Source organism: Myiozetetes cayanensis, unplaced genomic scaffold, assembly GCF_022539395.1.
Source record: "Myiozetetes cayanensis isolate MyiCay16 unplaced genomic scaffold, myiCay2020 scf5-8, whole genome shotgun sequence".
NCBI lineage: Eukaryota > Metazoa > Chordata > Aves > Passeriformes > Tyrannidae > Myiozetetes > Myiozetetes cayanensis.
Window position 1 is genome coordinate 62,691,267 of NW_026087742.1, and position 24,851 is coordinate 62,716,117.

The window sequence follows — 24,851 nt, forward strand, 5'->3', positions numbered from 1 at the left end:
CTGGTGATGCACAGGTTCTGTATGATGTCAGTGTTGAGCTCTATGACAGCCTGAGAATCTCAAAGTTGTAAATAGCAATTTAAAGCCTGCAACCAAAGTGACTCTGCAACAACTGCTACCGAGCTTCATGACAGATTTCAAGGAGTATCTGACCAAAGAGACTGCTTTGTGTAGTGCCTTTCTTTAATAACAATGGACTTGCTTACAGGCAGTATGCTGAATATTTCTGTTACATGGATTTCGGCTCCTACAGAGCTACCTGAAAAATCTGAATGTGAAAACCAGAGAAAGGCTTTTTCAGAACAAACAGTCTGAAGTTGAGAGTTGCTGACTACTTTATTTGCAGATTACAACCTGGATGCTTGAGATTTTCTTATGTAATGAAAAAAAAAGTTCATAGCAGAGTGCTTCTGGGCAAATCAGTAAGTATTCTGAAATAACTAGGGATTTCCCTATATCATTTACACTGATGGCTTGACAACCAAGAGAGACAATACTGATCTAAGACTGCTTATAAGCTTCCATACACCTCCACACTTGACACTCCTTATGTAATATAGGACTCTTCTCAAAAATAGATGTGAAGAGGAAGCTATTTTCTTGTCCTAGAAAGAACAGCCTGAAATCTCAAGTTTCCCATTGTGCTTCAGAAATTAAATCCCAGGCAGATTGAAGGCAATGCTCAACTCAGGATAATCAATAATCTAGGGAATTAAATTGTCTGTGGTGATGAGGACATCAGAGTCAAATTACCATCCTGTCATTCATCTACATCCGAAGAATGGGATCTTGAGGAGTTAGAATATTTAATAAAACCTGCTTTGTCTAAAAAAAGTTCCCAACTAACTATACTTAAGAGAAAGATTTGCTTTCTATCAACTACTAGATAAAATATAGGAACTAAAAAAGCTAGTTATCAGCAACAACAGATGCTACAGAGGGAATACTATCATTAAAATAGTCTAACTGACATAGAAAATATTCACCACTTTCCAATGATCTAAACAAAAAGGGCACTTAAATCTACAGAAATAAAAATATTTTTAAATTAAGAACATCCTATTTGTATTTTAATCTATTTCTGGAGTTATTCAAAGTGCCTTAAGAATCATATTTTAATCAAAGTTTTGGACAGCTGATATTATTTTCAACAGGCTTATCAATGTCTTAAGATGCAAAATGTAAGTGGAAATAAGGAACCATGATTTCCAGACTGTCCAGGTGAAAAGTAATTTACTAATTTTACAAGAGAATATTTTCTATGTACACAACAAGAACAGCAATGATGTCTCTGCAATTGCTTATATAAACACAAAGGAGTCTGTCTTCCAGAGGTTTAATCTTTAGGAAAATAAAATTTAAAAAAAAAAAAAATGCAGTGCATACATAACTGGCAAAAAGCTGGTAAATAAGACTGGGATGAGAAGGGAATCACACTAATACATATAGACAATTTTGGTCTGAAAACACATTAATAAAAAGGATGGTAAAAAGCAACTTTCAGTTTCCTCAAAATATAAAGGCATTGTGACATTTAGTATTAAATTAACAAAGACGTGAAAAGGCATAACAGCTGCTTATCTGTACATTAGCACACAAAAAACTAAGTAACAAGAATTAAATTTATAATAAAATAGGGTCTTTATCGCATGGAAACTAATGTTTCTCCGAGTGTAATTCAACCTATTAATTTTGTGGGTTTTATGAGGCAAAATTAATGTCAGTCATGAAAAGACATCATTCTGTCAGTTCAGTAGTCCACTCAAAGGGTAATAATATAAGGTGCTATAGAGGACTGTCAAACTCTCAGTTACAAGAACAACACATCAGAACAGTAAGATTCCTTCTCAGAGTTACCTCGTTAACTCCTGAAGCACAGAGGTTAATAAATAATTGTGGAAGCCTTTATTACCCATACATCTAACAGTCTTTTAAATCTCTTTAATCTTTTGACCTCAATTACATCCTGAGGAAAGACTGTCATAGGGCACACAGGCAATGTAATATTGTCAGTGTTTCAGACTTAATTTATAAATGTGCTTATGAGAATGAGCAATATTATGATCTTTTCCCATTACATGGTAGGCTTGGTATGCCATTCATTACTTGTAATAAAACACCACTGAAGGTGGCACTACCTTCATTTAATGCCAGTAAAAGCAAATTTGACTAATTTATAAAACAATGGCATCATCTAGGGCCAGTTACATCCAGGCTGGGGGCTGAGGGAAGGGGAACTAAGAAGGCAAAGAGGATTATACAACCTTCCCACAGTGACAGTACAAAGATCACACACTATGAACTGGGGGGATCACAATTCCTTTCATCACTCTTCTTCTGAATTCTATCCATTTCCAAACTTAAAACAGTATCACCCAAAACAAAAGCACAAAGACTGTGAGTTACAAGAGTAGGAAAATCATGCTTGAGCCTGTTTGAGTACAGATGTAATACCCAGTAGGATAAATAAATAGAAAAGAGGTGAATACAGAGCTGTTTTACAGTTTCAACCAAAAAAAAAAATTTTCTTTCCTTAAGTACTTTGTAAGCAAAGAGGAGTTATACATTTTTGCTAAGGTCCACTGCTGATTTCTTTTCACAAAAGGGAGAAATAGACAGATATTTTATTTTGGCTTACATATTAGGAAACAAAATGTTTTTCTGGTAAATTCATGTTGTCCCTGCATGTTTTATGAATTCAGATTTAACTGACCATTGTAGAAGCATTAATAGAAAAGGAACTATTATTCCAATGACACTGCATTCAAATGGAAATACCCCATAGCAACAATGTACTAAGTCGACTTTAGTAGTGTGGAGTGTGGGTGTAACCCACTGAACGAATGAAATCACTGAAAGGAGTCACTGGGATATATGGGAGAGAAGAAAAGGAGGAACAACCGTTTCTTTGAGAAAGTCATTCCTCGGCCCCTGCAGAAAGACAGGAAATTGGGACCAGACACAAGCTGTGCTGAATGAGAAAACTGGTTTGGGACCACAGAACAACACTGACAAAACTCAGAAAATCTGGCTGAATGGTCAGAAAATTACAAGGTTTTGCCGAAAGAATAGTTTCTGTAAATCTATGTGGTTTTTTGCAGTTTTCTTGCAGGTTAAGTAAAACCAATTTAAAAATGCATTTACAAATAATACAACAATGTTCATGTGGTAAAACTACTTTTATAAAAGCCCAAATTTTGTTTTTACTTAGCTTACCATCTGGGATATACCCTGCAACTTCAAAAAAGGAATTAAGCACATGAGCAATTAACTACTGATCTGATGATGCAGTAATACAAATTATCTAGCTCAATCACTTGACCTTGCTCTATTGTACTTGAAAAAATTTCTTCTTTTTGTTGCCTCTCATAGATTTAAAAAATATGCAAAATGCTCTGCAAGCAAATCCTGTTAACAGAAGTATTTTAGCCATATACCCACAACACCCCCACTATTAATAGAATTAAAACATACAGCAAGTTTTTAATAGAGTTCAATAGCTAAAACATTGAAACTACAAAACTTCAACTTCAGGAAAAGCTGACATATAAAACACCTATTTATCTAGTAATCTCACTAGACAAAAGGGAAATGCAAGTGCATTTTGAAACATGAAAGCTGTATAATTTTGAAACAAACCTTGTCCATTAGTTTACTTGCATGAAGACTCAGGCTATTGAAGAATATTTTCTTGCTCAACAAATGCATCTCTTCAATTGTTGTCAACAGTGTGGCTGCACTGTTTCCTACAATACCACTGAAAACAAAATTAAGATTACTTAATTCTGAAGGGAGGACAACATGACAGAGTCACATACTTAAACATCATTTAAAATAAAATAATTTTCAAAGTTGAAAATTTACAACAAATAATTGAAGGGAACAGTTCTCCATATTGTCTGAGAGGTAACTTGACTGTAAGAACAAGTATTATCAATTATGTCATTAAGCAGATACTAAATACAGGCTGTCAAACTTGCAAAACTTTTTTGTAGAATCCTAAAGCTTACTGGATTTTTGTTTTGTTATGCTGTAAATCTACTTCTGTTATAGAAAACAGGTTACATAAAGAAAAAAGGGTTAAGAAGTATTCTATCATACTCTCCTTTAGGGATAGCATTTTCTCTCTTCTCCTGAGATGTTAGGCTTCTCCAGAAATGTAAGAATTCACGCCTTGCTCTTCCTAGTGTCAAGCTATCACACTTAGCACAAATATCCCATAAACCTTCAATGGCACTACATGACTATGTTCCTCTCACAGATATACTCTCCCTCTATCTAAAGTAAATGTACTTTTAAGCTACAAAATGGTAGTGAAAATTCACTGTGTCATAACAGGACCTGTAGCTTGATTTTCAGATTCTAATCTTGTATTTAATAGATCATTTCTTAAACTGCTTTTTCCCCCCTCATTAGTGAGGTGCACTTCATACAGAGGAAATTATTCAGCTGGTAGAAGGTACTTCAGTGGTCTTTAAACAACATGTTGTTAACAAAGACCAAAAGACTGCCTAAGACATTCCATTTTAAACATTACATTTTCAACTACACCAAGCTTTATAACCACAGGGAAACACTAACTTTGGAGGCAGAAAAATGACAACAAAAATATTTCAAGCTTTTTGGACAGTAAAATTTGGAATAGGTCTTATAGGTGTTCTACCACAGACATGTAGTGCCATCACAATTCAGAATTTTAAATAGGATGGGAGGTGCCCAAGAACCATTTGTCCCAGTCTGCCCAATACCCAAACGTCTTTTCAGACAGAGAAGCTCAAGTAGCAGCAGTAATGATTCAAATTCTCTGCAGCTCAGTCCAGGACTGTGAAGGATGATTTTTCTGCTACTTCTGCTTCTAACCAACAAACTCCTGCATATGCCACAATGTATGAAAACAGCAGCTCTGGTTTTCGTCCATTATTTTCCTCTATTCCTAGTAGCATCTGGAAGATTGGAAGGTGATTGGTGCACCTTCAACATTGAGGTAAGGAATGAGGCAAACATTTTCCCAATCGAAAAATGGAAGTGCATACTTAAAAAAAGAGTTATCAAAACACAGTTGTTTAAATAAAAAAAGAAAAACTGAAGTTATAGGGATAATTTTAACATTTTCTACAAGGGGACTTGACTTTGTAATCTTAAATGTTTTGTAGAGTTTTTTGTATATGATTTGAATCTACATAGAGCAATAAAGAAATAGTTTCTGTGCAAACTGATGCTATATTCCAAAGCAGATTTGGTATGAATTGAGAAATGACAACAAGTACATGGTATCTGCTTGATATCACATATATTTCTCCTTGATAGTACTTGTTACAGTACAGAGCAAAAACTAAGCCATAAAAGTACTATTTTTAGTAGATAAATCTTCACAAATACTATTAGGGGAAAAAAAGGCATTTTTAACATACTTTGTAATTTTGCATACCTGATTGTATGGTGGTAGAACTTGAGAAGATTAGAAATCTTGTACAGTAAAACTGCTCCTGGCTCAGCAACAATCACCTGTTCAATTCTAACCTGCAGCATGAACAAATACAAGCATCCTCCAGGTCATACATTTCAAAAAGCCAATCTCTTGCAATATATGTCTGATTTTTGAAAAGTAAATTCAACCAGAAATAAGTTTAAAAAGAGAATGCCCAATTAACCGTAACACTGGACTTGAACCAAATTGCTTCTGCATTGCCAAGCATCTGGGCAGAAAACAAGCAGGTGTATGCATTCTTTAAAAAAACTCACAAACCCAAAAAGCCTTCAAAAACTCCCATTTCCCTACAGATTTCCGCTGCAACTTGTCATTGAAAATTTAATAACGAGATCATTTGATGGACCCAGGACATACTGGAATATTCCCCAGCACCGAACAGCACGAACAGCTGCAATGCTGCAAAATCACTACAGTACAACAATAGATTGTTCACATCATGCAGCAATTCAGAACATCAAAGTATTAGGTACTTCACCCAAAAACCAAAATTTCACCTGGATGAATTCTCTTCTTCACTTAAAGAAGAGTGTATATATCTCCTATCAGTATTTAATAATAGTAGACTGTTTGTAACACTTATAACATTTATTTATAACAAAAATAGCGACTGTTGACTATTTTTCTTAACCAGGAGATAGTGGCTACACAGCCCAAAACAGTGCTGATTTGGACAGTTGATGTCTTGTCTCCACAGTACACACATTCTCAACCCACTCATAAAAGGCTGCCCCAGGGTCAAACTTCGTGCACTTATGAGACAGAACAGACAGTGACTTATCAGGGCACTGTTCTCCCACGTGCCTGTGTGTGAAAGGGCTACACCAGCCAACACTCTCTCTCCCAAGTTATTTACTGTTCAATGGAACAGGATGTTCTGCAGTGCCTTCTTCTCAGAGGCAGCTGCAGGAAGAACCAACTAAGATTATGCTTCCTCAATCCTCTCCCCTTGCATTTAATATACAGACCAAAACCAAGTAATACTTTCAAACTCTTATTCGCAATGGTCAATGCACAAAGTTTATTTCAACAAAGGTCAACTTTGCCCTTCAATGTGTCTGTATATACAAAGGTATATATACAAATACTTGTCTCCAATGTTACCTCAAAGGTCATTTGGGCATGGGTGCTGAGTCTATTCTAGTTGTACAGCAAAAAAGAATACAGCAGCCAGGGAAAAAAGAGGAAAAATCAAAACACTGACTAATCAAAAAAAAATATCAATAGCTAAAAATAAAGAAAAAAACTAAGAAATAGAAAAAGAAGACGCAGAAGGAAAGGAGAAAATAAATATTTTAGGGTCATGAAACAAAAATAAGAATTAAAAAATAAAGCAGGAAAAGAAGAACTGCTGCTTCCTACAGAGAAGTCTTCACTGCACTAGAGAACCAAAATTTTTAAGTGACTCAACATAACCTGCTCAGGGAAACCCTGGTCTTGGAGCTCTTATAATTTATTCAGCCTATGTGTCCTGATGTTAGCTGACCATAAAAGACTATCTGATGACTATGTGAAGTATCAGAAATATTATGTTTTGAACTTATCTTAAGTGTGTTACAGAAAAGATGACAAGCTTAATTTAAATGTTTTTTGGGATTCTCCTACTTCCATCTAAAACGAGAGGTCTGTGGTAAGATTTACCACTGGGGAGTATTCAAGATTCACTTGAATGCCTAAAATACACACCAACTATCAGTGAGAAATGTAGAGAATTTATATTGCATGTAACCATAACCCTTCTTCAAATGTAAGGAAACTATACTGTATTGTACATTCACATGGAAAGGCATAAACTGGTGTGAAAATGCTACATAATTCTCTAAGTTTTTAAAAGTGTTTGTGGAAATTCTATGACTATGCTTTTACTGAACTACTCTATAGTTCAGTATCAACTCAAAGTGACAGATTTACAAACATCAGCAGAAATCCACAAGAAAAGCAGTGTATTGTGGTGCCACACAACTACAACACAGAGCGGTTTCCCCGAAATCAGTGAAGTTATTTTTCTTATTGTGGACAATCTCCAGAAAGAACAATGTATTGTAGAAAAGATTCCTTCAAACTGAATCTGTTTTTTTGTTACTCTGAACATGGTGGCTTGCAATTATCTATCTGCATTGTACGAATTTTTTCTTTCCCCAGGGGAAACAGTAAGTGCTCCATATTTTACAGTGGGAAGTCTAAACTGGCAGTGAATTAACGTAAGTTGCATTATATTAAAACACAGAATACAATGGGAAGTCTTTAATTTTTCTCTTAGTTTTTTTTTAATTACTATTATTATTTTTATTAGCATAGTAAGTAATTGACAACAATATTTCAGGGGATGTTTCTACAGAAAGCAAAAGCACACAACTATAGAGTCTGGCAATCAAAATGGAAGATATTCTGTACTAAACTGTAAAAACCTCAAGTATAAAAACCTCAGATCAAGACCAAAACTCCCTCTTACTTACACAAAGGTTTCATTCTATTCCTAATTACTTCACTGGAATGCACAGAAATACATCAGCATTCAGTATTAACAGAACTAAAGCATACAAGAAGAACACAAAGTTTGGCAAAAATCTTACAAGGAAACAAAGCTGTGGTGATTGTTTGTCTGTTGTGACAGGTGTTTTCCAACATGTCAGACACTAAAGGCTGTGAAGGATGGTCATAATTCTATGGCAACAGGCACAAAACTGAAACACAGGAGGTTCAGTCTGAATATCACGAAACAGTTGGTTTTTTTACTGTGCAGGTGACTGAGCACCAACATAAGTTGCCCAGAGAGGCTGTGGAGCCTCTGTCCTTGGAAGTATTCAAAAGTCATCTGGACACATCAACTCTTCTGTGATCCTGTGACATTCTAAATGGCACTTTTTTGATTGTTACCTCTGTCCAAACCATTTTTTTCTTATCAGAAACTTACCTATAGTATCCAGAAACCACCTGTTTACATTGGAGACTAAGTATTTGTCAGCTGGACATAGTTGTTACAGGTAAAGCATTCTAAGAGAACTTTACTGTAATATTACTTAGCATAGAAAATTTTATTTTAAAAGCACTTGGATTTATACACTGCACAGTCAGGCAATTACTGGTATAACCTTCATTAATTATTTTAGTGCTTATATGAAGCACATCCAAAAAGTAAGTCTGACAATCATTTGATGGATCATTTTAATGACTCTATCAAATGCATCCCCTAATCTTACACAGGCTGTAGCTTGAAAAAAAGACAACTATGGAGGAAATGTGACAAAAATACAACAAAATCAGGGTAGCATAAAAATGGTAATTAGGAAAACAATCTTTCACGATGTCTTTCAAATACAAGAGCTGGAGTTACTAAACAAACAAAAAAACACAAACCACAAAAAGAGTTGACTTTCCACACAGCAGAGTTAAACTGTTCACTTCCCTCCTGCAGGAAATGTTGTGAATACCAAAGTTTTGTATCAATTCATGCAAAAAAAAATCTACTAAGGTCTATTAAGTAGAAAGACAGAAGTAAGCTCAGTAAGTCCTTAGTATATTCACAAACAGGCAAGGAAACTATCCTACAGAAGTATCATGACACAACTGCATAACCTATATACTCTTCCCTAAGCATATGTTAACGATCTCTATGAAAAATAGGGCACTAAATTAAACTGATTTTTGATTTGACCCATTACTACCTTTCCCATAGACTTATCTCAAAGCTAGATTTTTGTACATAAGCACTCCTCAACCTAGGAAAAGAAAAACAAAATCAAGACTCAAATTTAATATTCTAGTATCTCTCATTATATGACTATTATAAGCCAGCTATCTATGAGCTTAAGCAATCTTTAATTTGAGAATCATAAAACCCTTCAGAAGCTGAGAATCTAACTCTCAACCAAGGGCAATGAAAATACATTGAAGAAATGGGGGCACAAGTTCTGAAAAAACATGATAGAAGAGTTTATCTATTTAGAGTGTGAAGGAAAACAAAATACTTCACCTTCAGAGGCCTGCAGACACCTTCTGTGATGTGCCCAACTACTTCTTGAATATTTTCTTCCACACCTATAGTTAATGCAAAGACATGCTAAGATTATGCAAATGTAATTCTCTTTTCTTCAAGACTGTAAAACAAATAAACAAACGTAGGAGGTACTCCTCCATAAAAAGCATTATGAACTGTATGTTCTTTTCTCCACACGACTAGAAAACACCTCCACTGTACTTCAGATCTAGCCATTAAGAAATAGCTGCATGACAAAACAGTCCTAGAGTCATTACCATTTGCTATTCAATTGCCTCCTAATGAAACATAGTGCCCGTGGATTTGTGGGAGAAGTAGCAAGGAGAAGAGAGGAAGAAGCAGCAAGGGGAGGAATAAACGATCTAGCAAGAAGCTGTCACAGTAAGGCTCAATATTAGCACTTCATGAAATTAAACTAGGAAGAAAAAAAAACAAAAAACCAAAAAAACCAAAAAACCAACCAGGTCAGTAAGATGCTCAGGGATCAACAGTACGTACCATTTTGAAAGGCCTGAACAGAAATACATGTGCCTGTCAGTGTTTGGTACTGAGGCGCTCACGGCATCGTTACAAATATAGTGACACGTGTACCTCCACACTGCTGCGTGCTGCAGCATTAGCAAACGCTTCCTCCCCAGCAGCAACTGAAACTCGTCTTTCACAGAACTATATACATGAGAGAATACTGCCTTATCTTATCATGAAACACAAATGAATTGTTGCATAGCAACCAGTACTGTCATAAATCAATCAAACTGAAAGCAACAGATCTTCAAGCTCTCACTTCAGTAACAACTCAGAATAGATTTATGGAGAAAGCAATACTTTAATTCTAATTTAAAACTTGTCAACAGGAGTTCATCTTCAGATGGGACCCATGCAATGAAAGTAAACAAACTGACTGTGACATGTGACAGAAATCAGGTGACCTGAAACTATATTTTGCTTATTTCAGACTAAGAGATATTACCTCTGAGAGTAAAAATAATGAAAGATCAGAGCTCTGTGCCAATGCCTCTTTACACCACACTTCATCAAAAGCCACATAACCAGTAGCAACTGAATTCAGCGTGGTGGCTCTAAGAATTTTAACATACTAAACTGATAAGGTAATAAAAATAGGTTAACATACTTGAGTACTCTTATCAAGGCAGAAAGCAAGATTACAAACCACAATATGCATGCTCTCCGATGTAATGGCTAGCTCTCATATACTCCCTAACAATTTACACATTTTTTTAGTAGGAACAGTCACACTTTTACTGTTCATCAACATAACAAGCACCTAGCACATATTTGCAATAGTGTATCTAGACCAGATTGACTTAAAAACAAGTTGTTGGGTATGAAATTTTTTAGCTCTAAAAATATACAAGTTCAAATACCAAAGGACATGGAATAACAATCTTGGTATACCACCTGCTTGTGCCTTCGCATATATTTTCATGTCCAATTAGAATATTTGGATTCCACAACCAGCGAAATCTTCCAGCAGAATGGGTTATATAACTGGTGCAAGTTTGACATAAAAGAATTACAGAATAAACAATTCTTAGAGACCCAAAATAACTTTTAGAAAATGGTTCATAACTGAAGATACGCTTCTGACTGCTTGCTACACCATATATAATCTTTCTCTGTGTATCCTTCTATAAAAGGAGAAGTCTTTCTTGGACTTCGCTTAGCTTCTGTTCTCCATCTGGGTTCCTGTAACTCCATGAAAAATGGTTTTATACTGCATCTCAAAATGCCTGCAGTTCTCCCTTCCTTTCAAGTACAAGATCTCTCTAAGACCAGAAGTCTCCTTCCAGCAGAAAACCTAAGCTCTGAAGACGAGAACCAGATGCTTCATCCTTGTCCAGCAAAACAGTTAAACTTTTCTGAATGTGTTTTCTATGCTTAAAATTTTAACTGCATTTTTGATTACATTAATTTTAAACAGTTAACATTTAACAGTTAACATTTGCGAACTTAACATTTTATAACTTTTCAAAAGCAATTCTTGAATACTCTGATTATGGGCTACATAGTTTCATCATTTTAAAGTAAAAACTGGGATGGGAACATTTCTCAAAAAAAACATGTTATTCACACAATTTTTCTTCCAGTGGGACCAAATCCACTTCTACCATACCAATAGCTTATGTGTGGCTTTTTTTTTTTCCTGAGAAGGGAAATTTTTGTATAGCTGTGATTTACTTACTCCATAGTCCTGAAATTACATAGAGCTTACAGATGAATTTAAACAGAAATCTGAACTCAGAACAGATATACATGAATTAAATAATAGAAGTGGTTCTATCTGCAAAAAACTACTCAAGTTGAAATGAAAGTGAAAACATTTGACTGACCTAACTGCAGATCACCACTTAAGTGTCTTATCTATGGTAGTTGCTTGGGCTACCTTCAGAGGGAACAATCAAAACCTTAGTTTGTGATGAAAGCCTCCAGAAATGCTTACATTGGATATTAAATTTTGTTGGGAAGACTGCCTTCTGGAGATGCAAATTTCTGTCATTATCTATAACTGCAAATAAACAAGATGTCCACTTGTTAAATGTCTAAATGAAATCAACTCTTTCTGCCAGAGCCTGTGCAGACAGACACCTAAAGACTGCACAACAGCACAGGTTTTCAACTTGAATCTCACAGTATCATAGATGCTGTACTCACTGATTAGTCACTACCAACTCAGGACTGTATTTATAACAAGCATATAATCTTAAGGTATTTCATGGATGCACTGCCCATAAATGTTTTTTGTTAAACCCAGTGGTATCCTGTTAAGTATTGTTTTGTCTTACAGATCTTACCACATCACTATCCTTGTCATCAAAAAAATTTCAGAAAGATGTAGAGGAATAGTTACAGACAGCACCTCTCAAGCTTTGCAACTCCCAGTATGAAAGTTAAGAATCTGTCTTTACATTTCTTGAAAATTGTACAACAATGATAGCAAACCTTCTCCTGCAAAGCTTAGGAAAACGTATTTTGCCTTCAGACAGAAATATTGAATCTCTTGTTTATACCAGTCTCTCGGGAAAAAAGTTTTGGCCTGATGATTTTTTGTTGAGAATTTTTCTCCCAAACATTTATATTCCCTGTATTATCCAGTATCTTGCTCTATGGCCAAAATGCTCTAAATATATCTAATTACATGGTCATAGCATCTCAGCCTGACATCCTGCCAAGAAGGCCAAGGAACTTAATACTAAACAAAGCACTATACAGAGGTGTGAGAATTTCAAAACAAAATGCAGCCCTGTGCAGCAGCAGCAGCCCAATCCACAGAAGAACCAGACACAGTAACATCTCCATGGGGCCAGCTTTTCCTGAAGGACTCCCTAGTTACAGTAGAAGCATCAGTCAGTCATCTACAAAGAATTCTCATGTCTTTTTCTTTACTGTAAAACTGCCTGCTTTCCTGTCTCCCCAAGATACTGTCAGCAGACAATATTAAATTCCCTTCTATAGTACACTGTAACTGTAGTCACAAAACAACAGCATTCCTCCAGGATGCTTTACAACAGTTCCTAAACAGCATCCTTTTCCAAATAACATTAGTTAGGAAAGCAAATTAATACTTACAGTAGGAAGGAAAATCAGAATACATATTCACTTTAAATCACAGAGAAGGATTAACTGAGACACAAAATCTGAAGAGCTCACCAGATGCAGATCAAATGTAAGGTTTTACAATGAGTTTGTTACAATGGAGTACCCATGCATAACTTATTAAAAATGTCTTTGTCTGAATCTATGGTGGTAAACCATACTAAAGCTTCTATTGTATAAAAGGTCTTTTAAGTATAGGTCCAATCTACGTAAAGCAAAGGGGCTGAAGACTAAGCATGACAGTCTCCTAATGTTCTGTTAATGAAGGAGAAATCTGATATTAAAAAGCTTCACCTATCTACGAGCAGCTTCTTTGACCTCCATAAACCTGTAATGATGTTATATGACAGATGAAAATTCCACTTTACTTGTAGCCTAGAAAGAAGAGACCTGAAGGAACAAGGAATGACATTTTAAAAAAATAATTAAATAAAACAGTACGGTATAACAGGAATCCTCAAGGTAACAATAAGCAATGACAATCTTTTCAAGGAGGTACGTAATCATATACATTGCAAACAACTTTTGAACTCTCAACTACAACTCTAAAATGTCCCTTTGTAAATTTAATGTAAACCTATTATAAGCACAGTGAAATCAAATGAGTGCATTTTTGAATACTCTTCTTTGTTACGGGCCTTCTTTTAGAAACATGTAACCACTAGCTACTCTGAAATTTCCAGGAAAAATTAAGCTCAGACTTGTAACTGAAGCCCAGCCTAAGAAATTAATCACAGTTTCTGACTTATGACAGACTTACTTTCTATCACTTCCCGATTTATGTTTTAAAACTAGTACTACCTTGAATAGTTACAAGCTTTAACATAGCTTCTAGGTGTTCTTTTTCGGAAGCTGTAGCTTGATGCAACCAGGCCAGCATGTCTCCTACATACCTACACAAAGACAAAAATTTCTGTGTAAATCAGCGGTTTATGGTGTCATTGAGTCAAAATGGCAACAAGGAAAAAAAAAAAAGACTACTTTGTATATATTCTTGGAGTACTGTACCTCAGAGGATCATGAGAGTGCATTTCAATAGGGCGGGGAGTACCTCCCAGACCTCCTCTAGTAAGAGCATCTATAAAGCCACGGACCACAGCACTCCTTCTAGCTGTCCCAAACTCATCCAATGTGTATCTGTTATTGAAACATGAAACTGGGTTAAAGACAAACCAGCTCCCCTCATCACAGCTGATTAGTTCAACTTTACAGCTAATATGAGTAACCATTTTTATAGTTCTAGAAGTCTTGCATCAATGTTTCTACTATAAAACATTCAAAACCATCTGATTTTCTTGACTCCTCTAAACAGATACTAAACACAGCTTTGTCTTGACCTCCCTGTTCCCTAACCCCAAACAAAATAAATAAGTAAATAAGTAAAATAAATGAAAAAGCACTTTTTCCGTTTTTGTACACATAAGCCGCTTTGACAGATTTGGGACTCCTGTTTGCATACAGTCCAGCTGACTGACAGAAGCAGCAATTCACTGCACTGCAACACAAGGCTTCTTCCTTCTTCTAGGCTACCCCGTGAACAGTAAGTAGCAAACAAAGTTATTGTCATTTGATAAATAGCTCACTGCTTTTAATCAAATGAGTCTTAGCTGCATATTTAATGGATGAACAATTACAGCCCAGAGCACATAATCTCAAATGGTTTGCTGGTGGCAGAGGAGGTACCAAAAATTTACACACGGTTCATTTCTGGAGCAGGCAACCCTCCTGTTGGCGTTGAAGCACAATAGCAAGGAAAGAATGGGAAACGAGCACTGCTAACACTCCTGTTACATTTGCTTAGAAGCAGGATTTTTGCAAGCCACAGAACACTTCTACTTTTTTTTTTTTTTTAAGTAATTTAAGCCTTTTGAACAATACATGTAAATTACAAGGGAAAAAAAGAAAATACAAATTACAGTTTATTTTTCCAACATAACTGAAAAAATGCCATAGAGTAAGCATGTTGTCCCTTACCAATGACACCCAGCAGATGAACAAAAATAAAATATTAATAATAATAAAAAGAAGTTAATCACTGACTGAAGATAAAGAAGTACTACATTCACATTTAACAGAGGTGGAGAACAAAATATAAAAGAAAATAAAATACTGTTTCAAAACTGTTCGATTAGATTTCTACTCTGCTATAAAAAGTCCAAGGAAACCTTCAGTTATGTTCTTTTTAACCTGTACTATTATTTGAAAGAGGAGGGGGGAAAAGCACACTGAAGAATCTAGAAATGTCTGTTTAAACCTTCTTCTTTATAAACTGCACATGTTAACTCAGGAAGTAAATACCTACAATTAATAAAAAAAAGTCTAACAAAAAAGGTTGAATAAATTACTACTTTCAAAACTAATGCAATTAAGAGTGGAAGAGATCTGGGATCTGACAATGGCCCACCATCCAGGAGGAGAAGTATTGGAGTGAAAAATCTCAAGTGTCTGTAGAAACCAGCTACACTTTTTTTTCTCCTCTCTCTAATGAACAGCTATACAATAGATCATTAAAAATACAGCAGTGAAACAGATCTTGTACTATTGTTATTAGTTTTGAGAACAGCATTTAATAATGATAATTTTATTTTAAAAAGGAAACTACAAATTTTCCTTTTGCTCTCAGTAGAACAGGGTAGGTATAACCATTATAAAACCCTGCATCTTAAAAAATTCAGTAATAACTATTATTTATGCTAGAACACAATATTTACTACTATGTTATTACACATACTCATGTTTGGGAAAGAAAACAACATTTAGATTCTTTTTAACCCAGCTTCAATTTTAAAAAACACAGTAATGATCACTGAGGAAAGAAGAGGTAGAAAAAGAATTTGAAAACCTGAGTGGATGATGAAAAAGGAACAGTGCTTTGAGCTATGTCTCCATTCATTTTCTATGAAACAGTTTTTCTGTTAGAGCCAGGAGAAATGTTTATTTCAGACACCTACTAACTGCAGTTCCCAAAAGTCCATCCATGGTAAATTCTGACGCTTTTAGTTAACAAGACGTAAATCAATATAAGAAAACAAGAATTTGTAGATTTATTTTTAAACTCCTGCCCTTCTCCATCTTACTCAGTTTCACCCAAATGAATCACAATCTGTATCAGATGCAAGGGCAGTGATCTGGAGGAAAAGCGTCTAGTTCACACACAGCAGTGTTTATACGCAGAAACAAACAAAAAAATAATTTAAAATTACTTTCTTCTGTGACTTAATTTTTACATTTTGAACTCAGCACTTTCTTAATTAATTAAAGGCACACAAAAACTTTTGGAGGGAATAAACTACGTCTTGAGATTTAAAATGTAAAGCAACAGTATGGCAATTTTGATAATACTGCTTTAGCAAGTAGTTAAGTCTGATAATCTATGGTGAGGAACAGTGTGGTTGCATGTTTACTTTTGCCTTTCTGGTAGAAGAAAGGTCTTACCTATCAAGTTCTACCTTTATTAATACTACTGCTGTTGTTTCTCAGAAAAATGTCAGAAGAAAAATAAATTCTCTTTTGTAGATTCATTTTAAACTAGCCAGCTGTGGATTTACATAGAAGATGGTTTTTTTTTCTTTTTTCCCAGAAACGTTAAGAAAGCAAAACAATGATTTTATGAAGTTTCGAAGTATCATAATTCAACAAAACATTTATTACGGAAAATAAAACTGTATCTAAAAAGAATCCTATAAAATATTGCGAACACAGTTGTAACTGATCTTTTGCAGCTGTGAAAGAGGGCGTGGAGGAGAGAATGCAAGAAAGAACTCTGCAATCTCCAACTATGGCACCACATCCAACAGCTGGGGAAGCTGAATGACATCACTTATCCCTCACATTAATTAGCAGAGATGACTGAGCATGTCAAGATCTGTGCTTGCTCTCATGACAGAATTTTGAAGGTCCACTTTCACTATGCATTTTTCCTGTGAGGAGCTCCATGGAGATTTACGATGTCACACACCTACACCTTTGCACATCTGACACTGTAAAGACTTGGGTAGCCTTTGAAAGACTGCCCAGTACTCTGCTATCGTGGATACCTGTGGTTGAAAGTAATTTGCAATAGTTGCAAAATGTGATGAATGCATTAAAAGAATCCCAAACCAGAACAAACAACCCAAAACTTAAAAAGCAAAGAAGTTTAAGTGCCACCTCTTCAGGTATAGTCACTCTAATAAAAACAGTTCTTACAGTGCCACCTCGTGGTTGTCTTTACTAAGTACCGTATTTAACAAAGTCCCTGAAGCAAATTCTGAAGACTAGTAGTATTTTATACATATAGATATACAAGTATCCCTACACTTTAAAGGTCTATATGAAGTAGTTTTTAATAGACTACTGGACAACTCATAGAAGAAGACATTCTTACTACCGAGGCACTTCAGTAAGAGCTAATCAGCCTTTAGAAATTTTTTACTTTGGGAATTTAAATGAGATAATCACATGCTTTGGAGAGTGTTTTTTACTTCACAAAAACCCTAGAATGAGCATAGCAGAAATTCACAATTCATTTGGATTAAAATAAAAAGTCTGACACTTTACTTTCATTAGAAACTAGTAAGTTGGAAAAAGGTCAATAACATTTACTGTACCATAATTATGTCAAGAAGACTTCTAAAACTAAAAACAGTTGAAACATGATTTTTTAAATATATTTTTATGTTTTGTTTTCTTTTTTTTTTTTTAATTTGACACAGGAATAAACTGCTACCAGCCTTGGCACTGTAATTTATGCCCATCTTCAAATTTTATAAGCTCAACATTTCTGTTAAAGATAACTGCAAACCTTTACTTACTTGTACAGCACTGGTCTATCTTGTAAGGCTTCCATGGCTTGAGCAAGAACTGGAGAAACGTCACATGATTCTTGTGTCAATGTCCTGCATTCATCTATAAAATATCAACACAGATAAAAGCATATTCTTTACACTGTAATACATTTTATAACAAGCTGTAAAACAAGAAAATTATTTAAAACCTCAAAGGTTTTTGATTATAAATTGAAGTCTTTAGAATATGCTACCTGGGCTAGTTAGCGTTAATATAATTAAATTTCCCTGCAAGCAGTACTGTAAAATGCATATCCATCACAAATTTCAACAATAATAATGTTTAAGGGAAGTTTAGTATTTGTTTGTGCCTACATACAAATGGTGAATCATTCAACCACCAGAATTCTGTTGGGCTCCTTTAGAACTGTTTACCATGTTCCAGGTGAACTATTACGAAAAGAGAGAGCAAGTATTTAAGCAAGCTGTGGGTTTGTTTTGTTGTTCGTTTTTGTTATTTTTTACCTTTCCCCACATTAACTATATAACTATATCTTGTATAATCCACGCAAGAATGTGGAAATCACTATAAACTAAATCAAACATTGGCATAAAATTTATGACTTTTCATTAGGGTGAAACCACAACTATTATCTGAGGTTTCAGCAGCCTCTGAAGAACACCAAATGAATATAAAAATCACGGTGCATAATTTTTTTTTTTTTCCAAGAAACTTACTGTCAATGTCTTTGGAGAAGAGAGAACTAATAAAAAAGCATCTCCATTTCACACTTTCAAGATGTTACACTGAACACAAATGCCTAGATCCAGAGTACGTAACAAAAAAATAATTGCCTATTATCAGTCAAAAGAGCATCCTGCTCAAAGGAGGTGGGTTTTTTTTAAAAAATTTTTAAAAGTAATACACCACTCCTCCAACTAAACTAGATCTTACTACCAAATGGTCAAAGATAACAACTTCACTCTAACCCGCACAGAAATAGAATTGACAATTTGTTTGGACTATCAAACTGAAGTAGCCACTCTCTGGAAAATCATCTATTAAAAATACAAATAAATAATACACTTTTACAGTGATGGGACTGGCCCAAAAAAGGAGAGAATCTCCAATTACCTATTTGGGTCATAAAAAATCATTCACTAAGAAGGAAACCAAAATGTTAATGTATCTTGGAAAGGGTTTTTGCTAAGTTCAATCCACATGAAGGAATTAAAGCAATCATCATAACAATATTCATAAACATAAAAACATTCTTAGTCCTACTTTGAGTCCATCTGTAAAGGCGTTCATAAGATGTCTCTTGCAGTAAAGCCATCTGTTCCATAATTTCCAAGCTACAAGACAAAAAAAAAGTTCATTTGCAAATACTATTTTAGGTAGGAAAGGCACGTGCAAGTCAAATAAAAGACACCATTGTGATTATTATGACAGATTTTAAAATGTTATTATTAGAAGTTTTTTGTGAAATACTCTGTACAATCACATGAAGTAAAGAATGAGACGTTTTAACTTCTGCTTTTAACTGTAAATAGTTATCTTGCACTCATTTAAGTAGCACTCACCCTGCCCTTTGCTGATTTGTCCGGAGGAGAATCTTGACATCATCATGAATTTGCTTTACTCGTCCTAAAGCCTTGAAAAAATCCTAAATCAATTTAAAAATAAAATAAAATAAAAGCAGTGTTTAAAAGCAGTAACTTCTCAATCAAATCTCTAGCACCCTATACTCCCCATTTCAATCCCATACTTATGTTCCTTGTGGGTCTGTGTCCCAAAAGTTGCTTTTAAATTACACACCCTGCCTCTGCCACCTCACTGCACTTTAAGAGTCTCAGGATTTTTTTAGTTTCCCATTGCATCAAACTTTTCTTCCATAAAACAAAACAAAAAGAAAAAAATGCAGTAAAGACATGTTTTTAACCTGCCTTATATAGTATGTGTGTGTTTCACATTTATTAGTTAACAGTTTGAGGAGATTTTGAGAACACTACTACACATTACATGATCTCCCATTAATGTTGGCAACTTAGGAGCAAACCGAAACACTAGAAAGTACAATGATTACAGGCTGATATTTGTTCTATTCATAAAATAGGGTAACAATTTCTTAAAAAACATGAAACATTGCAATAGAATGGACTAAGGTTTTCCAGAACAATGTTTCCCCCCAAATAATTCAGGAGCGGCAGTGAAGAAAAAAAAACCAACAAACCCTAGAAGAGATGGACATATAGCCAAAAGGGTTATATTGTTACTGTTTCAGACAGCACATGAAAATCCAGTAACATTTTCAAACACATCTTGTAACCAAGTCATCTATCAAACATCACGGAGGAGACCAGCTAATTGAGATACAACTGTTTGTTATATCTTCTGTGATATGAACAGTTTGCCTCGGGAAAGTAGTTTCATTTTGGCTCATCACATAAAAATAGACATATTCTAGGTGAAGTGGGCCACTGATTTAACCTACTGCCTTGCACCAATTTTGTTGAGTGCCGTGTTCATAAAACCCCAAAACACTTTTCCTTCAGGAAAAAAAAAAAACCCAAAACAGAAACCTGACTAAAATGTTTTAAGCATGCTGATTGACTCTATCAGAAGGGAAATGCACACACATCATGCTAGTGCAGTCTGCCAACTAAAGTAGCACAACTACTGTATCTCAGTTACCTTCGCACATTTTTTAGACAAAGTATCAAAAAAGCCTAATCCTCGTTCTGCTGCAAACCAAGCACTGAATAACTGGCACAGCATTGCTGTCATTGTTCCCTGCAATGTGCTTTCTAGAAACCTGAATGTTCTTTCATGGCAATAGTGATAAAAAAAGCACACAGCAATTACTCAAGTGCACAATCATTTAACACATTCCATTTATGCTTTCATTAGCACTGTTTATAGTTATCAGTTCCATATCTTTAGTAACGCTTTAACTGCAAACAGGATGCCTGTGGAATAGAGATAGTATGTCTCAGCAGGCAGTCTAGATTTAAGTGAAGGTTTCCATGCAATTACAATAATAAAAAAATCTATTAAGTATACTCAATTCTCTCACTATTCAGTTTGCTTTTACTGCAGAACAATGTGACTTCTTATTCAAACCATAAACATATTCCAAAAACAGTTTTGGAAAATGGCTAGAAGTGAATCAGCACCTAATATTTTCATCAACCAAGTAATACTGAGGGAAAGCCTCAGCTTGTATTGCTTCAAGTCACTGAATACCTACACATGTGAGTATGCAAAATGTACACACACGTGCACAGGAGCAGTACTACACATTACTGAAGAGCTGCGAGCTTCTCATTTGCCTTATATGAGTGTGGTGAAGTTTCAAAACATCTTCATTGAAAATTTAGACTTCATAAAGGTCTTTTTGAAGTGTAGAACCATGAGAGATCATTTGCCCCTTAAACTCATTACACAAACCAGAATTTAATGCTGATTTTCCTTCTCTATACTTTAATCTTTAATCACATATTTCAAACTCATCAGAAATTCACCGTTCTGTTAAAAGGTACATTCTTCCATAAAAAATTAAATTGCAAACTGCAAATAAGATCTCATGTACAATTCGGCTAGGGCACTTCTACATTTTAGTTCAGGGCAAAGCTTTTAATGTTCATTGAGCTACCTCAGTAATTGGCTCATCTTTCGTGCCTCGAAGCAGGTTCATTTCATCTGGTGTCAGCTGGAATTTTGCTATGAATGCATCTGCAACTTGTGCTTTCATTTCTAATCTCTGACTGTAATAAAACAAAGTGAAGAGGACATTAGCTTTTATGCTTATCTCAGACTTATTTTTCATTTTCGTACTTGTGGAAATATAATCAGTGTCAGAACTTGGTGTTATTAAATTATAATAGTACATTCCTGCCACCAAACACTTGAGTTGCTGCTTCACATACAGTTTTCTATTAAGCTTACATAGGTTATTCAGTAAAGACAATACTAAGTTCTTTAAAAAAATATTACTTTAGTATTTGTATCACAAGTTATCTAATTCAGATACTTCGTGCTTGTACAGTTGTAATGCTTGCAATTATTTCCTTTCAAATTCACCAAGGAAAGGGGGTTTATGTCTCTGGGTTTTTAGAGAGACACAAAAAAAAGTTGTAGCACCCAAAGTGAGAAAATTACCATTAATCTATTTTCTGCAGACCAGGTCCATTTCTTTGTAACAACATACAGTTGGGACACAAACTTACTAATCTTACAAGCAATCACAATGCAATGGCTAATTCTGTTGTTGACTACCCACCCTGAAATAATGTACAGCAGGGATGTAATATGCAAACACCATCTCATGGGCAGCATTGCAGCATTTTCCTGCACATGTTTTGTCACACACCTTTATAACCACAGAAGGACACAGATGGCATGGGTTGAGATTCCTGTAGCAAAGGAGTATTTGCATTCCAGCAAATAAAGACTACTTTTTCAGGACATTGAAAAGACACTAATTAGTTATTAGAAATCCTTAAAAATCCACCTATCCACTTAGTTTCTCTAAGTCAACTCTACAATTGCAAACTTAGGGTCTCCATGAAGCTGAATGTTTCCTAAGGAAAGAACAAGAGCGATGGAGAATGATTTTGACCAATTAAACAGGCAATGGCAGTAGCTGTATCCATGCATCATAGCACCTTCCAACACAGTGGAAGAAGAATGGAAAAACACCATTTTTAACATATTCTGTAAATTTTCAGTAAGAAGATTATGTGTTAAAATCTGAATAAAGGAAGTCAAGGTGTAAGAGGAAAAGTACCAAGAGAAGCGATCTACAAAACATACATGAAACAGACAAGAAGATATTCACAAAAGAGTATTTTTAATTCAATATTAGGCCTGTGATTTCCTGAGGATAACTATGCCTTTCTAGCAACAGACAGAAGATGGATCAGGTCCACTCTGTAGTAATATATTCCACCAGTGATGGCCATGCTGCTTAGGCTGCCTCAGCCATCCCTGTTCATCCCTGCCCTGTACTGCCTGATCCTGCTGTGACAGAACCATTCTTTATACTGCCATGTAGTGAATCAGATCTGGGAAAAAATATGGCAGGAAAAACAATAAAAGTTTTTATTTTAGGGGGTGGAGATTACTTGTATTTGCTAATTCAGTGTCCCACAGTCTGTGCTCAGGGTGTGTGGGGTACATGCAACTTCTGTACATGATGCACCTCTGCTGTATTAAGGGGTGTGTCAGCACCATGAGTGGCCAGACACAAGTTGGCAATGACTACTTAGTTCACTGCTGCTATGAAACTGCTCATCAAAACCACACTTCTGAACTCTTCTGGGGTATAAAAAGGAGGTCATTTCAGTCAATCATAGTCAGTTACAAATAATAACATTAATCATAATGATAAATACTAGAACCCAAAAAAACCCTAGAGGCATATGACAGCTACTCAAATTGAAAATCAGGCAAGAGCACTTATAATTTCATGCAGTGATGCTGTTTTCAACTGCACATTCCTGTTTCATTCCATTGTGCTGAGCAAGTCTAATCCCTGAAGTCGCCATCAATGGATTTGATTGAAACAATAGACAATGTAATTTAGTGAATTAGCTGTTAATAGTTGTTTCAAGTTTCTCCTCTTGTGATGGAAATCTCAATTTAGTATCAATCCACAAAGCTGAAAATACCGACACTGGATTATTCCTCCCATTAGGGAAGAGAAGGAAGATAGGAAAGAGAGAAGAGAAAGCAAATGCAAGGTCTTCTTTGGTTTCAGTGGAAACAAATCTCCCATAAACATAGGAGTAGTTGGGGTGCTATGAAACTTTTCTGTTCTTTGAACCTGTTATCTCCTGAGTGTATAAACTTTTAAGTGCTCTTACAGAGTATTTCCTCGTATTACTATCTTCTGTCCTTTAGATTTTTTGAATGTATACTTCCACCAAACTGGAGGCAGGTAGAAGTCTGATTTTAAGAAGTTTGATATACTGGGCGTAACAGTTTTTTCAGTTTTTTGTTGGAATTGTGGTTGCAGTAAACTTTCAGAGAATAAGGAAGGACTCTTCAGAACTGTAAAAACTGCATGCACATTAGTCCATGCTGGAATTCTGTGTGGGGTTATAAAAAATGAACGACCTTGCTCATCAATGTCTCTCCTTCTGCAAGTCGTCACTCTTCACAGTCCTCCCTCCATTGCTTTTTTGCTATCACAGAGAACAAGGTTCAATCCAACACTGTGCGCTAAAGACATTCCCATCCCTGGCCACATCTCGGGCTAACACCTGCCATAACTGCTCACTGATGCACTCTGCACATTCCCAATAATTAACTTATATAAAACAGAGTCAATACATTAAACTCCAGCACACTAGCAAGTTAAAAGTTTCACAAGGTAAACAAAAGATATCAACCTCAAGGGGGCAGCAATGTTTCACCGCCCTCTCTCAAGAGAGTGACTGGGAAGTGGTGACCAACATTTATCCTAAACAAAAGCATGTATCTGAACTTTGACAAAGCTATTTCTTTTGGGCTTTTTATAAAGAACATGCTATTTCAACAAGCTGCTTGCTTTCAGAATCCAGGTTAGCCAGCTCTGCTTGTGACAGCTACAAAAGTTGCCTTGGTTATCAATCTGCACGAGAAAGAGATCCTATATCCTAGATGATGGACCAGGAACAAAATATGTAAGTTGGACATAACCTTGATCCTTAACCTGGCAGTAAGGGGTTATGTCCTCCAGTATTACTGAGACCAGTACACTCACACAGCTATTTAATTTCTACTTAAATATATATATATATGTATTTCCTCAGACATAAGCTAAGAGGTATTTAAATAGATTTTCATCAATCTTATTAAAGCAGGGAAATGGATCAACATGTCATTCAAGTTTACTATAGCCAATTCACTGCAATAAGTGCCACACAAAACACAATGCAGGTAACAACAAAAGCTAGAGTAAGGTCATCTTACATAAAACCCACTGCAGTTGGCACCTGT

At 35.4% G+C, this 24,851-nt stretch overlaps 1 protein-coding gene across 2 annotated transcripts in view; it reads right to left on the reverse strand.

Moving 5' to 3' along the window:
- The window catches only part of COG6 (component of oligomeric golgi complex 6), a 53,832-nt gene that overhangs the window by 17,826 nt on the left and 11,155 nt on the right, over positions 1-24,851 (reverse strand). For both annotated transcript variants that reach the window (XM_050331660.1, XM_050331661.1), the window contains exons 5-13: positions 21,523-21,634; positions 19,451-19,533; positions 19,152-19,222; positions 17,894-17,987; positions 14,109-14,237; positions 13,902-13,993; positions 9,462-9,526; positions 5,429-5,520; positions 3,640-3,757 (exon numbers count right to left, since the gene is read on the reverse strand). In XM_050331660.1, coding sequence (XP_050187617.1) covers positions 3,640-3,757; positions 5,429-5,520; positions 9,462-9,526; positions 13,902-13,993; positions 14,109-14,237; positions 17,894-17,987; positions 19,152-19,222; positions 19,451-19,533; positions 21,523-21,634 — 856 coding nt within the window. The remainder of the gene's footprint in view (positions 1-3,639; positions 3,758-5,428; positions 5,521-9,461; positions 9,527-13,901; positions 13,994-14,108; positions 14,238-17,893; positions 17,988-19,151; positions 19,223-19,450; positions 19,534-21,522; positions 21,635-24,851) is intronic.